Source organism: Manis javanica, chromosome 13, assembly GCF_040802235.1.
Source record: "Manis javanica isolate MJ-LG chromosome 13, MJ_LKY, whole genome shotgun sequence".
Lineage (NCBI taxonomy): Eukaryota > Metazoa > Chordata > Mammalia > Pholidota > Manidae > Manis > Manis javanica.
The window spans coordinates 63,853,281-63,868,177 of NC_133168.1; the positions used below are offsets into that span (position 1 = coordinate 63,853,281).

Consider the following 14,897-nt stretch of genomic DNA (forward strand, 5'->3'; position numbering starts at 1 on the left):
GAGGCCCTGAACAGACATTTTTCCAAAGAAAAAATACAGATGACCAACAGGCACATGAAAAGATGCTCCACATTACTAATCACCAGGGAAATACAAATTAAAACCACAATGAGATATCACCTCACACCAATTAGAATGGCCACTATCCAAAAGACAGGAAATAACAAATGTTGACAGGATTTAGAGAAATGAGAACCCTCCTATACTGTTGGTGGGAATGTAAATTGGTGCAGCCACTGTGGAAAGCAGTATGAAATTTCCTCATAACCTAAAAATAGACATACCATACAATCTAGTAGCTCCAATTCTAAGAATTTACCCAGAAAAACAATATCTCTGATTCAAAAAGATATATACACTCCTATGTTTATTGCTGCATTATTTACAACAGGCAAGATATGGAAGCAACCTAAGTGTCCATCAATAGATGAATAAAAGAAAGGCAGTACATATGTACAATGGAATATTATTCACTCATAGAAAGAAAAAATCCTGCCATTTATGACAACATGGATGGAACTAGAGGATAGTATTATGCTAATGAATAATCCAGGCAGAGAAAGACAAATACTATGTCATTTCACTTATATGTGGAATCTGAAAGCAAAACAAAATAAAATGAATTAAACAGTAGACTCATAGACACTGAAAAGTGACTGGTGGTTACCATGGGGGAGGGGTTGGGGTAGGTGGGTGTATGGGATACATGAGGGGGATAAGGAGGCACAAAAATCTCAATCATAATATAAATTGGTCACAGAGATAGAAGTGCAGCATGGAGAATAGAGTCTATGGTTCTGTAACGTCTTCCCATGTTGACAGAGAGTAACTGCACTAGTTGGGATGAGGATTTAATAATGTGTGCAACTGTTGAATCACTGTATTGTACACTTGAAATCAATATAATATTATATACCAACTATACCTCAATTTAAAATATATAAATAAATAAAATGCTTCAAAGTCATAAAAAAGACATCTAACATTAAATTATAAAATAAAAAGATATTAATAGCAATACAAAATTACAAATCAAAATTTGTAAGGCACATCTAAGGTAGCATTTAGTGGAATGTTTACTTTAATTCATCAGGAAGTATGAATGCTTAAAAACAGATGAACTAGGTTATATAAGAGAAAGAACAAATGATTAACTTAAAGAAAAAGAAGGAAAATTTTTAATAAAAATGAGAGTAGAAATCAATGAAATAGGGAATGAAATTTAGGAAGATTAATAAATCCTAAGCTTTTATAAGATTAATAAAGTAGACATAGTTCTTGTAAGAGCAATCAAGAAAGAAAAAAGAAATTAAGTATATAAATAAATGAAATACAGAACAACAAAATACGGTAGAGCTATAACTGCAAACAAAATATTTTTCAAAAAGTATTATACACAACTCTATGCTAGCAAATTTAAAACTTAGGGGAAAAACATGAAAAGTTTCTTGGGTAGGGAGAGGAATAGTAAAGCTCCTCCACTAGAAAATAGAAAATATGAAATAAAATAAGAATAAAAATTACAAGGAATAATAAAACTGAAGTGATAATCAATCTTACCTTTCCAAAAAGCCATAGGACTAGCTAGCTTTACAAGATAGATCTACACTATTGACTTGCAAAGAGAAAATTTTCTAGAAAACAGAAAAACAATACAAACTTCCCAGTTCTTTTGAAGAGATTAATGTATTCCTGATTCCAAAAATGATAAGAATAACAAAAGTAAAAGAATAAATTTCATTTATAAACATGGATGAAAAATTTTAAATTCTATAGTACATAATTGTAGGTATTGTGGAGATGTAGGATAAACATTCACAGATTGTGGTTACCACAGAATTTTGGAAGATATATGAGAGTATCTAATTAAATTATGATTGTATGATCCAGAAAAACATGCACTTATAATGTGCCTACAATAATAAAGTACACACATGCTATGTTTATTATTATTTGTGCTAAACATTGCATTTTATTTCACAGATTTCCAAATATATTATACAGTGCTCAGTTTTGTACAACAGTTGGCCTCTCACTGAAAATCAGCTGGCATTTGTTCAAGCACTAAAGGACTTAGAGAAAAATGATAGCAAAGGTATGTCACCATAAATGTTATTCATGCATTTTATATTTTATATAAATATTTAATAGTAAATTTATCACATAATTATTAAAATATTTTCCTTTTCCAGTTTATATTTTATATGAAATGGTGTTTTTATTTTTATATATATTTATATCATAGTTTTATTATATTTTATATAAAACATTATTGCTTTATTACAATTTATATTTTGCATCCAGTGGCATTTCCCGTTTTGTTAATTGATTACGTTTCAAGATTGTTACTGCTTGGTTTATTATAAGAACTAAAAATATGTGGTTTTTCAGGTCTAGCTTAAACACATTTTGTCCAGTTGTTAAAAATTACTTGATGATTATGTGAGAAATGTACAGGAAACTGTTCTAGTTATAAAACTATATTTTTCCAAGTTGTTGAAAAAGTAGAAGATAAGTTCTTAAAAAAATTAAAAGAAGGAGAATGTTCTAGTGAAAGAGAATTCAGGTTTATGTTTTTCAAAATAAAAACAACGTTCAATACTCCTCAATTGGAAATGATAGTTTGATGCTTTAGAAAAAGAAATTTCACATAGCCACTACCCCTAAGATTTACATTACATTATTCACTATAATAAATGAATCAGAAGGACTGAATATTTTCAGTTAACGTTCTCTTAAAATTTTAAGTCAGATTGCCTAATCATAAAAACTCACATATGTATGTTACTTTAAAAATAAAATAAGACCACACAATACCAAATGGACATTTTTCTAAAGAAGACATGCAAATGAGCAATAGCTAAGGTGCTCAACATTGCTAATTATCGTGGAAATGCAAATCCAAACAACAGTGGTATATTACCTCACACCTCTTAGAATGGCTGTCAGTAAAAAGACGAGAGATATCAAGTGTTGGTGAGGATGTGGAGAAAACAGAACTTTGTGCATTGTTGGTGAGAGTGCATATTTGTGCAACCACTATGGAAAACAGTGTGGTGGTGCCTCAAAAAATTAAAAATAGGACTACCATATAATCCAGCAATTCCACTTCTTCCACTTCTGTGTATGTATTTAAAGGTAATGAAATCACTATGTGAAACAGATACCTGCACCCCCGTGTTCATTATAGCATTATTGACAATAATCAAGACATGGAAACAACGTAAGTATCCATCAAAGTTGAATGAATGAATAAAAAAATTTTGGTATATATATGCAATAGAATATTATACAGCCATAAAAATGAAGGAAATATTGCCATTTGCAACAACATGCATGGACCTTGATGGCATTATGCTAGGTGAAATGTCAGACAGAAAAAGCAAATCCTGTGTGATCTTATTTAAATGTGGAATCAAAAAAAGCCAAACTCATAGAAACTAGAACAGATTGGTGGTTGCCAGATGAGGGGCTGGATGATGGAGAAAATGAGTGAAGGTGGTCAAAAGGTACAAACTTCTAGTTATAAGTATATAAGTTCTGGGGATATAATGTACAGCATGGTGACTATAGTTAAAAATACTGTATTCATAGTTGAAAGTTGTTGAAGGAATAGATCTTAAATTATAAGAAAAAAATTGTAAATATGTGAGTTGATAACTGTTAATTAAACTTATCAAGGAAATCATTTCACAGTATATACAGATATCAAATCACTATTTTGTGTACCTTAAACTAAGACAATGTTGTATGTCAATTCTATCTTAATAAAACTTGAAAAAGAAGAGTTGAAAACTGAATATCCACACACAAACCTGCACATGGATGTTTGTAACAGCTTTATCTGTAATTGCCAAAACTAGGAAGCAAGCAAAACATCCTTTAATAGGCAAATAGATAAAAAAGCTGTGGTGCATCCAGACAAGGGAGTACTATTCGGCTTTAAAAGGACATGCACAGTCAAGACATGAAAAGAAATCGAGGAACCTAAAATGCATATTACAGGGTGAAAGAACACAATCTGAAAAAGTTCCATGATGTATGACTCCATTTTATGACATTCTGGACAAGGCAAGCCTATGGAAACAATAAAAATATCAATGGGTACCAGGGCCTGCATGGTGGAGGAAAGGACAGTTGGAGGGCAGAGGATTTCCAGGGCAGTGAAAATGCTCTGTAGGATACCAAAATGATGGATACATGCCATTGAACATCTTTCCAAACCTAAAGAATGTACACCACCAAAAGGATTAGTAAGGTAAGCTGTTGACTTTGAGTGATTTGATGTGTCAGTGTGGGCTGATCAATTTTAAGAACCACTCTGTGGAAGATGTTGAAGATGTAGATATAGATGTGTCGAGTATAGGGTAAATCTCTGTGCCTTCCTCTTAATTTTTCTATGAACCTAAACTTCTCTAAAAAGAATAGTCTTAAGAGAAGGGGGCAGAGCATAACATCAAATGTAAAAACTTCCATTCCTTCTTGGCCTCCATAATCCTAATCCAAATGCCCACGGTTACCACCATCAAAGCTTACTTTGTTATATTTCGGATGTTTAATGCCTGTGTGTCCTCTATCTGATAAGATACAGATTCTTAGTTCTGACCATCCTCTAACAGTGTGCTTACTTATTTGTTGTCTACAGTCCCCTCCAGAATGCAAGCTCCTTGAGGGCAGAGAGTTTTGTGAAATATTGCCTTTTCAGTGTCACATGTTATCTGTAGCGCAGGCTGTGCACACAGAGTTCACCCCATGGTATTGTGTTTGCTGAGTGAGTGAATGAAAGGACACATGTGAGCTACTTTTCCCATCGCCCTTATTCACTAATTGTCAAAAACTACCCACATGTCTGCTTGCTTAGACTAACTGCATGGACCTGATCATTTAAAGAGTTAATAGAAGTTTGTTTATTACTGAAGGTATGAGAAAACTAAACCTGTATTAGAAAGGACAGATTTTAGTGTGGGACATAAAATCCAAAGAAAATTCATAAAAATAAATGACACTGAGAGTCCCCACCTCCTGTTGCATGTATGGAGTGTGTGCTCATAGAATACATTGCATCCATGGGAATCCTTAAGCGCCTTCCTCCCCATCTGCACTCCTCTCTGTGGGGTGGGGACTTGGCTTCAGCCTCATGATTGTATTTCCAGAGCCAGACAGAAACTGTTAGTAAATGTTTAGTGAATGAATGCATGAGCATGCTTTGCCAGGGACAGGAGGAGTGCTTGAATTCTAATGGTGTCCTGGTCTGCCATCTTAAAAAGATTCTGAGTTGTTTCGGGTTCTACAAGAAAGTGTTGTGATCTTTTATCAATGTCTAACATGGACACAAGTAGAGAAAGTGGTCGCATCAGAGCTGTATAGTTGCCACCTCTTTGCTACTCATGTGTGCTGTGTGTATAACCCCCAGGGCAGGTGTTCAAAAACTGTTTTTTGCCACTGTGGGGCGGTGCTACTGCTTACAGTGACACATATAAAAACCTCTAAGGCAGACAACCTTTCACATATTCCCTAGGTAAACTCATGAAATATGACTTTTGGTTAAATATCTCTTCATTCTGGCTCTCCCACCCCTCCCAGAGGCCATACCCACACTGCCTAGCAGCACTGAGAGTGTCTGAATATAGAGCAGACAAGAATTCAACCTAGAAATCTTGTCTACCAAAAGATGACACAGTTTTATGATAATGAATAAATGTCATATGGAAGCTGAAAACTCCTTGCAGGCAACATCTCAACCTGAATATGTCCATTGGGTCCCCCGATGTGGTAGCAAAGGAAGCTGAGCTTGGATCCCGCCACCCTGTGGCCTGTGGCAACTCCTTGAGCCAGTGCTTTGGGGTCCTGTCCTCTTCCCTGGGTCCTCAGCGATGAAGGCCTCCTGACATCACCTGACTCTCCCTAACTCTGCTTACGGATTACCTGTAGCTATGAATCTGAATCCTTCAATTATATTGGAATTGACCGCTAATACCCACAAAGTTCTAATGGAAAATAAAGGAGGAAAACCTATTACTTCCTATTTGTTTTCTTTGTATATTACGATGTTTTCTTTCTATATGTGCTTTTCCTGTCCAGCTGTCACTTTCAGGCTCTCTTAATTTAGTCACTATCTTATCTCCACTTCCTCTGTTGTCCAAATCAAAATCCCTTAGCTTATACTGTGCTTAAAAAATCTAGATATCTTTTTCTATATAAATCAATGGAAATTTGCTTGAAGTAATGGAATGTGCAAATAATTGTGTGGTTTTGTGTCCCCCTCCCATAAAGAAATAGATAACAAGTGTTTAATACCAACTGGATTAAATATTTTATGCTAAACATCTATGTGAAAGTAAAGTATTCACAATTATAGGAATAAATAAAAAGAATGCACAGTTGTTTTTTTTTTTTTTTTTTTTTAAGATAGATAAATTAGCAAAAATTTATTTTTTAGCATTACAGAATTAAGGCAAGTTCACAGGTCCTTTCTCCTTCTATAGAGATGTTTTGAAGAAATCTTCACAAAGAGTTTATTATGGTACTTCTAAATAATAGATACACTAAACACAGGCTGTCTTTACACTGGTTGATACTTTGGGGATTCAAAAAAGAATTCTTGTATAAAAGAATTAAATCTTATTTGAATATTGATGACAAACATTCTTATATAAAAGAATTAAAAATCTTATTTGACTATTGATGACAAATATTGATGGAATATTTTTTTTTTTTTTTTGAGAGGGCATCTCTCATATTTATTGATCAAATGGTTGTTAACAACAGTAAAATTCAGTATAGGGGGGTCAATGCTCAATGTACAATCATTAATCCATCTCAAGCCTAATTCTCGTCAGTCTCCAATCTTCTGAAGCATAACGAACAAGTTCTTACATGGTGAACGAATTCTTACATAGTGAATAAATTCTTACATGGTGAACAGTACAAGGGCAGTCATCACAGAAACTTTCGGTTTTGATCATGCAATATGACCTATAAACAATCAGGTCAAATATGAATATTCGTTTGATTTTTGTACTTGATCTATATGTTGATCCCCCATTTCTCCTACTATTATTATTATTTTTATTTTTAATAAAATGCTGAAGTGGTAGGTAGATGCAAGATAAAGGTAGAAAACATAGTTTAGTGCTGTAAGAAGGCAAATGTAGATGATCAGATGATCAGGTGTGTGCCTATGGACTAAGTATTAATCCAGGCTAGACAAGGGAGGGCATCAAGACATCCACGGATGCAGAAGATTTCTCTCAAAGCAGGGGGGGTGAGGTTCTGAGCCTCACCTCTGTTGATCCCCAAATTCTCACCTGATGGCCCCCCTGCGACTGTGCCTGTCGTAGGTTGTTCCTCCCTTGAGGAATCTTACCCGTCTCTGGCTAACCAGTCATCTTCCGGGGCCATACAGGGAAATGTAAAGTTGGTAAGTGAGAGAGAAGCCATATTGTTTGCAAAGGTTAGCTTTTTACTTCTTTGCAGATTTATGCCCTGTGGCTTCTATGCCCAGCACTTGTCTCAAGGTATCTTTACCACGTGGAGGAATTATGATACTCGGTAAATTCGATATGAGGCACGAATTCTATTTAAGGGTTGTAATTAGGAAGGAAGAAGAAAAGCTATAGATGTAGCATACGAAGGAAACTTGGGAGGATTGATTATTTCTTTGACATATCTTCTTGTATAGTACCTTAAGTATGTATAGGTTTTAAACTACTAACTAATTTGCACACATATATTAACATAATAGGAATACGGTGACATAAACAAAGCAAATCTATAATTACCATCCATCTCCAGTGAAGCCAAGAAAACCATTTAGGCACCCTAGGCATTTGTGAAAATTTATCTATGATATAATGGATATTGTCCAACTGTACTTGAACCATCAGACAAATTAAAGCAGCCCATTTCTGGGATCTGTTCACATCCCATATGTTCTTTTAACCATAGATAGTCTATAGTCATGAGATTTTGGAGTGCTACATCTTGCACCCCTCCCAACTCCTGGTTGAGTTCCAACAGTACAGATCCGGTCAAATTCGTTGTCTCACTGTATGCACATGCCAGCCTAGACATCTCCCTCCTCATTCTTATGGCAAGTCCAGGAGATGGTGGGCTGGATGCAGCCACAACCGCAGCATCGTCCGAATCCCTGTGGAGGCTTTTTGATGATCATCCCCCGGCACAAGTCCTCCAGAGAGTGCTGATGCCGGAAGCTCCTCCTCATATCGTATCTTAGTTCATTTTCTGGGTATCCAAGCTAGGCCTTGATCTCCTGCATAGAAACAAACAGACCCTTTGCCCACACTTTGACATGCCCTCTATACCACTGTGCAGAACTCATTGGAGGTCAGCACACAGTAACTGCCTTTTTTTTTTTTTTTAAATTAAGAGAAAGGAATATTATCAGAAAAGAGTGCCTCCATAACTGATCATCTGACACCCTTTAAGTGATCAACATTAAGGATATTTAAAGCATGCGTTGATCTTTGATTTACCAATAGTTTTATCCTGTTAAGGAGTAATCCCCCTTTTCCTTCTTTCTTTCTTTCTTTCATTCTTTTTTTTTTTTTTTTAAATTTTTAATCTACACTTACATGAAGAATACTATGTTTACTATGCTCTCCCCTATATCAGGTCCCCCCTAACAACCACATTACGGTTACTGTCCATCAGCTTAGCAAAATGTTGTAGAGTCACTACTTGTCCTCTCTGTGTTGTGCAGCCCACCCTCCCCTTGCTCCCTCCCCCCCATGCATGCTAATCTTAATAACCCCCTTTTTCTTCCCCCCCCTTATCCCTCCCTGCCCACCCATCCTCCCCAGTTCCTTTCCCTTTGGTACCTGTTAGTCCATTTTTGGGTTCTGTAACTTCACTGCTGTTTTGTTCCTTCAGTTTTTCCTTTGTTCCTATACTCCTCAGATGAGTGACATCATTTGGTATTTCTCTTTCTCCGCTTGGCTTATTTCACTGAGCATAATACTCTCCAGCTCCATCCATGTTGCTGCAAATGGTTGGATTTTTCCACTTCTTATGGCTGAGTAGTATTCCATTGTGTATATGTACCACATCTTCTTTATCCATTCATCTACCGATGGACATTTAGGTTGCTTCCAATTCTTGGCTATTGTAAATAGTGCTGCGATAAACATAGGGGTGCATCTGTCTTTCTCAAACTTGATTGCTGCGTTCTTAGGGTAAATTCCTAGGAGTGGGATTCCTGGGTCAAAAGGTAGGTCTGTTTTGAGCATTTTGATGAACCTCCAAACTGCTTTCCACAATGGTTGAACTAATTTACATTCCCACCAGCAGTGTAGGAGGGTTCCCCTTTCTCCACAGCCTCGCCAACATTTGTTGTTGTTTGTCTTTTGGATGGCAGCTATCCTTACTGGTGTGAGGTGATACCTCATTGTAGTTTTAATTTGCATTTCTCTGATAGTTAGCTATGTGGAGCATCTTTTCATGTGTCTCTTGGCCATCTGTATTTCTTTTTTGGAGAACTGTCTGTTCAGTTCCTCTGCCCATTTTTTAATTGGGTTATTTGTTTTTTGTTTGTTGAGGCGTGTGAGCTCTTTATATATTCTGGACGTCAAGCCTTTATCGGATCTGTCATTTTCAAATATATTCTCCCATACTGTAGGATTCCTTTTTGTTCTATTGATGGTGTCTTTCGCTGTACAGAAGCTTTTCAGCTTAATGTAGTCCCACTTGCTCATTTTTGCTGTTGTTTTCCTTGCCCGGGGAGATATGTTCAAGAAGAGATCACTCATGTTTATGTCTAAGAGGTTTTTGCCTATGTTTTTTTCCAAGAGTTTAATGGTTTCATGCCTTACATTCAGGTCTTTGATCCATTTTGAGTTTACCTTTGTATATGGGGTTAGACAATGGTCCAGTTTCATTCTCCTACATGTAGCTGTCCAGTTTTGCCAGCACCATCTGTTGAAGAGACTGTCATTTTGCCATTGTATGTCCATGGCTCCTTTATCAAATATTAATTGACCATATATATTTGGGTTAATTTCTGGGGTCTCTAATCTGTTCCACTGGTCTGTGGCTCTGTTCTTGTGCCAGTACCAAATTGTCTTGATTACTATGGCTTTGTAGTAGAGCTTGAAGTTGGGGAGTGAGATCCCCCCTACTTTATTCTTCTTTTTCAGGATTGCTTTGGCTATTCGGGGTCTTTGGTGTTTCCATATGAATTTTTGAATTATTTGTTCCAATTCATTGAAGAATGTTGCTGGTAATTTGAGAGGGATTGCATCAAATCTGTATATTGCTTTGGGCAGGATGGCCATTTTGACGATATTAATTCTTCCTAGCCATGAGCATGGGATGAGTTTCCATTTATTAGTGTCCCCTTTAATTTCTCTTAAGAGTGACTTGTAGTTTTCAGAGTATAAGTCTTTCACTTCCTTGGTTAGGTTTATTCCTAGGTATTTTATTCTTTTTGATGCAATGGTGAATGGAATTGTTTTCCTGATTTCTCTTTCTATTGATTCGTTGTTAGTGTATAGGAAAGCTACAGATTTCTGTGTGTTGATTTTGTATCCTGCAACTTTGCTGTATTCCGATATCAGTTCTAGTAGTTTTGGAGTGGAGTCTTTAGGGTTTTTTATGTACAGTATCATATCATCTGCAAATAGTGACAGTTTAACTTCTTCTTTACCAATTTGGATTCCTTGTATTTCTTTGTTTTGTCTGATTGCCGTGGCTAGGACCTCCAGTACTATGTTAAATAACAGTGGGGAGAGTGGGCATCCCTGTCTGGTTCCCGATCTCAGTGGAAATGCTTTCAGCTTCTCGCTGTTCAGTATAATGCTGGCTGTGGGTTTATCATATATGGCCTTTATTATGTTGAGGTACTTGCCCTCTATTCCCATTTTGCTGAGAGTTTTTATCATGAATGGATGTTGAATTTTGTCAAATGCTTTTTCAGCATCTATGGAGATGATCATGTGGTTTTTGTCTTTCTTTTTGTTGATGTGGTGGATGATGTTGATGGATTTTCGAATGTTGTACCATCCTTGCATCCCTGGGATGAACCCCACTTGGTCATGGTGTATGATCCTTTTGATATACTGTTGAATTCTGTTTGCTAATATTTTATTGAGTATTTTTGCATCTACATTCATCAGGGATATTGGTCTGTAATTTTCTTTTTTGGTGGGGTCTTTTCCTGGTTTTGGTATTAGGGTGATGTTGGCTTCATAGAATGAGTTTGGGAGTATTCCCTCTTCTATTTTGTGGAACACTTTAAGGAGAATGGGTATTATGTCTTCTCTGTGTGTCTGATAAAATTCCGAGGTAAATCCGTCCGGCCCCGGGGTTTTGTTCTTGGGTAGTTTTTTGATTACTGTTTCAATTTCTTTGCTTGTAATTGGTTTGTTTAACTTTTGTGTTTCTTCCTTGGTCAGTCTTGGGAGGTTATATTTTTCTAGGAAGTTGTCCATTTCTTCTAGGTTTTCCAGCTTGTTGGCATATAGGTTTTCATAGTAGTCTTTAATAATTCTTTGTATTTCTGTGGAGTCTGTCGTGATTTTTCCATTCTCATTTCTGATTATGTTGATTTGTGTTGACTCTCTTTTTCTCTTAATAAGTTGGGCTAGAGGCTTATCTATTTTGTTTATTTTCTCAAAGAACCAGCTCTTGGTTTCGTTGATTTTTGCTATTGTTTTATTCTTCTCCATTTTGTTTATTTCTTCTCTGATCTTTATTATGTCCCTCCTTCTGCTGACTTTAGGCCTCATTTGTTCTTCTTTTTCCAGTTTTAATAATTGTGATGTTAGACTATTCATTTGGGATTGTTCTTCCTTCTTCAAGTGTGCCTGGATTGCTATATACTTTCCTCTTAAGACTGCTTTCGCTGCATCCCACAGAAGTTGGGGCTTAGTGTTGTTGTTGTCATTTGTTTCTATATATTCCTTGATCTCTATTTTGATTTGTTCATTGATCCATTGATTATTTAGTAGCATGTTGTTAAGCCTCCATGTGTTTGTGAGCCTTTTTGTTTTCTTTGTAGAATTTATTTCTACTTTCATACCTTTGTGGTCTGAAAAATTGGTTGGTAGAATTTCAATATTGTGGAATTTACTGAGGCTCTTTTTGTGAGCTAGTATGTGGTCTATTCTGGAGAATGTTCCATGTGCACTTGAGAAGAATGTATATCCTGTTGCTTTTGGATGTAAAGTTCTATAGATGTCTATTAGGTCCATCTGTTCTAGTGTGTTGTTCAGTGCCTGTGTGTCTTTACTTATTTTCTGCCCGGTGGATCTATCCTTTGGGGTGAGTGGTGTGTTGAAGTCTCCTACAATGAATGCATTGCAGTCTATTTCCCTCTTTAGTTCTGTTAGTATTTGCTTCACATATGCTGGTGCTCCTGTATTGGGTGCATATATATTTAGAATGGTTATATCCTCTTGTTGGACTGAGCCCTTTATCATTATGTAGTGGCCTTCTTTATCTCTTGTTACTTTCTTTGTTTTGAAGTCTATTTTGTCTGATATTAGTACTGCAACCCCTGCTTTCTTCTCACTGTTGTTTGCCTGAAATATGTTTTTCCATCCCTTGACTTTTAGTCTATGCTTATCTTTGGGTTTAAGGTGAGTTTCTTGTAAGCAGCATATAGATGGGTCTTGCTTTTTTATCCATTCTATTACTCTATGTCTTTTGATTGGTGCATTAAGTCCATTTACATTTAGGGTGACTATTGATAGATATGTACTTATTGCCATTGCAGGCTTTAGATTCGTGGTTACCAAAGGTTCAAGGTTAGCTTCTTTAGTATCTTACTGCCTAACTTAGCTCGCTTATTGAGCTGTTATATACACTGTCTGGAGAGTCTTTTCTTCTCTCCCTTCTTATTCCTCCTCCTCCATTCTTCATATGTTGTGTGTTTTGTTCTGTGCTCTTTTTAGGGGTGCTCCCATCTAGAGCAGTCCCTGTAGGATGCCCTGTAGAGGTGGTTTGTGGGAAGCAAATTCCCTCAGCTTTTGCTTGTCTGGGAATTGTTTGATCCCACCATCATATTTAAATGATAGTCGTGCTGGATACAGTATCCTTGGTTCAAGGCCCTTCTGTTTCATTGCCTTAAGTATATCATGCCATTCTCTTCTGGCCTGTAGGGTTTCTGTTGAGAAGTCTGATGTTAGCCTGATTGGTTTTCCTTTATAGGTGACCTTTTTCTCTCTAGCTGCCTTTAAAACTCTTTCCTTGTCCTTGATCCTTGCCATTTTAATTATTATGTGTCTTGGTGTTGTCCTCCTTGGATCCTTTCTGTTGGGGGTTCTGTATAATTCCATGGTCTGTTCGATTATTTCCTCCCCCAGTTTGGGGAAGTTTTCAGCAATTATTTCTTCAAAGACACTTTCTATCCCTTTTCCTCTTTCTTCCTCTTCTGGTATCCCTATAATACGAATGTTTTTCCTTTTGTATTGGTCACATATTTCTCTTAGTGTTGTTTCATTCCTGGAGATCCTTTTATCTCTCTCTATGTCAGCTTCTATACGTTCCTGTTCTCTGGCTTCTATTCCTTCAATGGCCTCTTGCATCTTATCCATTCTGCTTATAAATCCTTCCAGGGATTGTTTCACTTCTGTGATCTCTTTCCTGACATCTGTGATCTCCTTCCGGACTTCATCCCACTGCTCTTGCATTTTTCTCTGCATCTCATCCCATTGCTCTTGCATTTTTTTCTGCATCTCTGTCAGCATGTTCATGATTTTTATTTTGAATTCTTTTTCAGGAGGACTGGTTAGGTCTGTCTCCTTCTCAGGTGTTGTCTCTGTGATCTTTGTCTGCCTGTAGTTTTGCCTTTTCATGGTGATAGAGATAGTTTGCAGAGCTGGTACAAGTGACCGCTGGAAGAGCTTCCCTTCTTGTTGGTTTGTAGCCTTTTCCTGGGAGAATAGCGACCTCTAGTGGCTTGTGCTGGGCAGCTGTGCGCAGACAGGGCTTCTGCTTCCTGCCCAGTTGCTTTGGGGTTTATCTCCGCTGTTGCTGTGGGCTTGGCCTGGCTGGGGCTGTTCCTCCAAAATGGTGGAGCCCCGTTGGAGGGGGAGCAGCCAGGAGACTATTTATCTCCGTAAGGGGCCTCTGTGCTCCCTGCTGCCCAGGGGGTTAGAGTGCCCAGAGATCCCCAGATTCCCTGCCTCTGGTCTAAGTGACCTGTCCTGCCCCTTTAAGACTTCCAAAAAGCACTCTCCAAACCAAAACAACAACAGCAACAAAAAGGAAAAAACAAGCGATTTTTTTTTTTTTTTTGTCCTCAGGTGCCGGTCCCAGGCACCCGCTCACTGGTCCTGCTGCCCTGTCTCCCTAGCACCAGGGTCCCTGTCCTTTCAAGGCTTCCAAAAAGCACCCACCCACCGGTCCCGCAGGGAAGGAACGCTCGATATTCTTTGTCCTCAGGCACTGGTCCCAGGCACCCGCTCACCAGTCCCGCTGCCCTGCCTCCCTAGCACCGGGGTCCCTGTCCCTTCAAGGCTTCCAAAAAGCACTCGCCAAAAAGAGAGAAAAAAAGGGGAAAAACGCGCGATTTCTTCCATCCTCAGGTGCCGGTCTCAGGCACCCACCCCCCGGTCCCACAGGGAAAAACGCGGGATATTCTTTGTCCTCAGGTGCCGGTCCCATGCACCCGCTCACCGGTCCCGCCGCCCTGCCTCCCTAGCACCGGGGTCCCTGTCCCTTTTAGGCTTCCAAAAAGCACTCGCAGAAAACAGAAAAAAAAAGGGAAAAACGCGCGATTTCCTCTGTCCTCAAGTGCCGGTCTCAGGCACCCGCCCACCGGTCCCGCAGGGAAAAACGTGGGATATTCTTTGTCCTCAGGCGCCGGTCCCAGGCACCCGCTCACCAGTCCCGCCACCCTGCCTCCCTAGCACTGGGGTCCCCGTCCCTTCAAGGCT

The 14,897-nt window shown here is 38.0% G+C and overlaps 1 protein-coding gene across 4 annotated transcripts in view; it reads left to right on the forward strand.

Moving 5' to 3' along the window:
- The window catches only part of ADGB (androglobin), a 192,788-nt gene that overhangs the window by 143,182 nt on the left and 34,709 nt on the right, over positions 1–14,897 (forward strand). For all 4 annotated transcript variants that reach the window (XM_073219725.1, XM_073219724.1, XM_073219722.1 and 1 more), the window contains one exon: positions 1,984–2,095. In XM_073219725.1, coding sequence (XP_073075826.1) covers positions 1,984–2,095 — 112 coding nt within the window. The remainder of the gene's footprint in view (positions 1–1,983; positions 2,096–14,897) is intronic.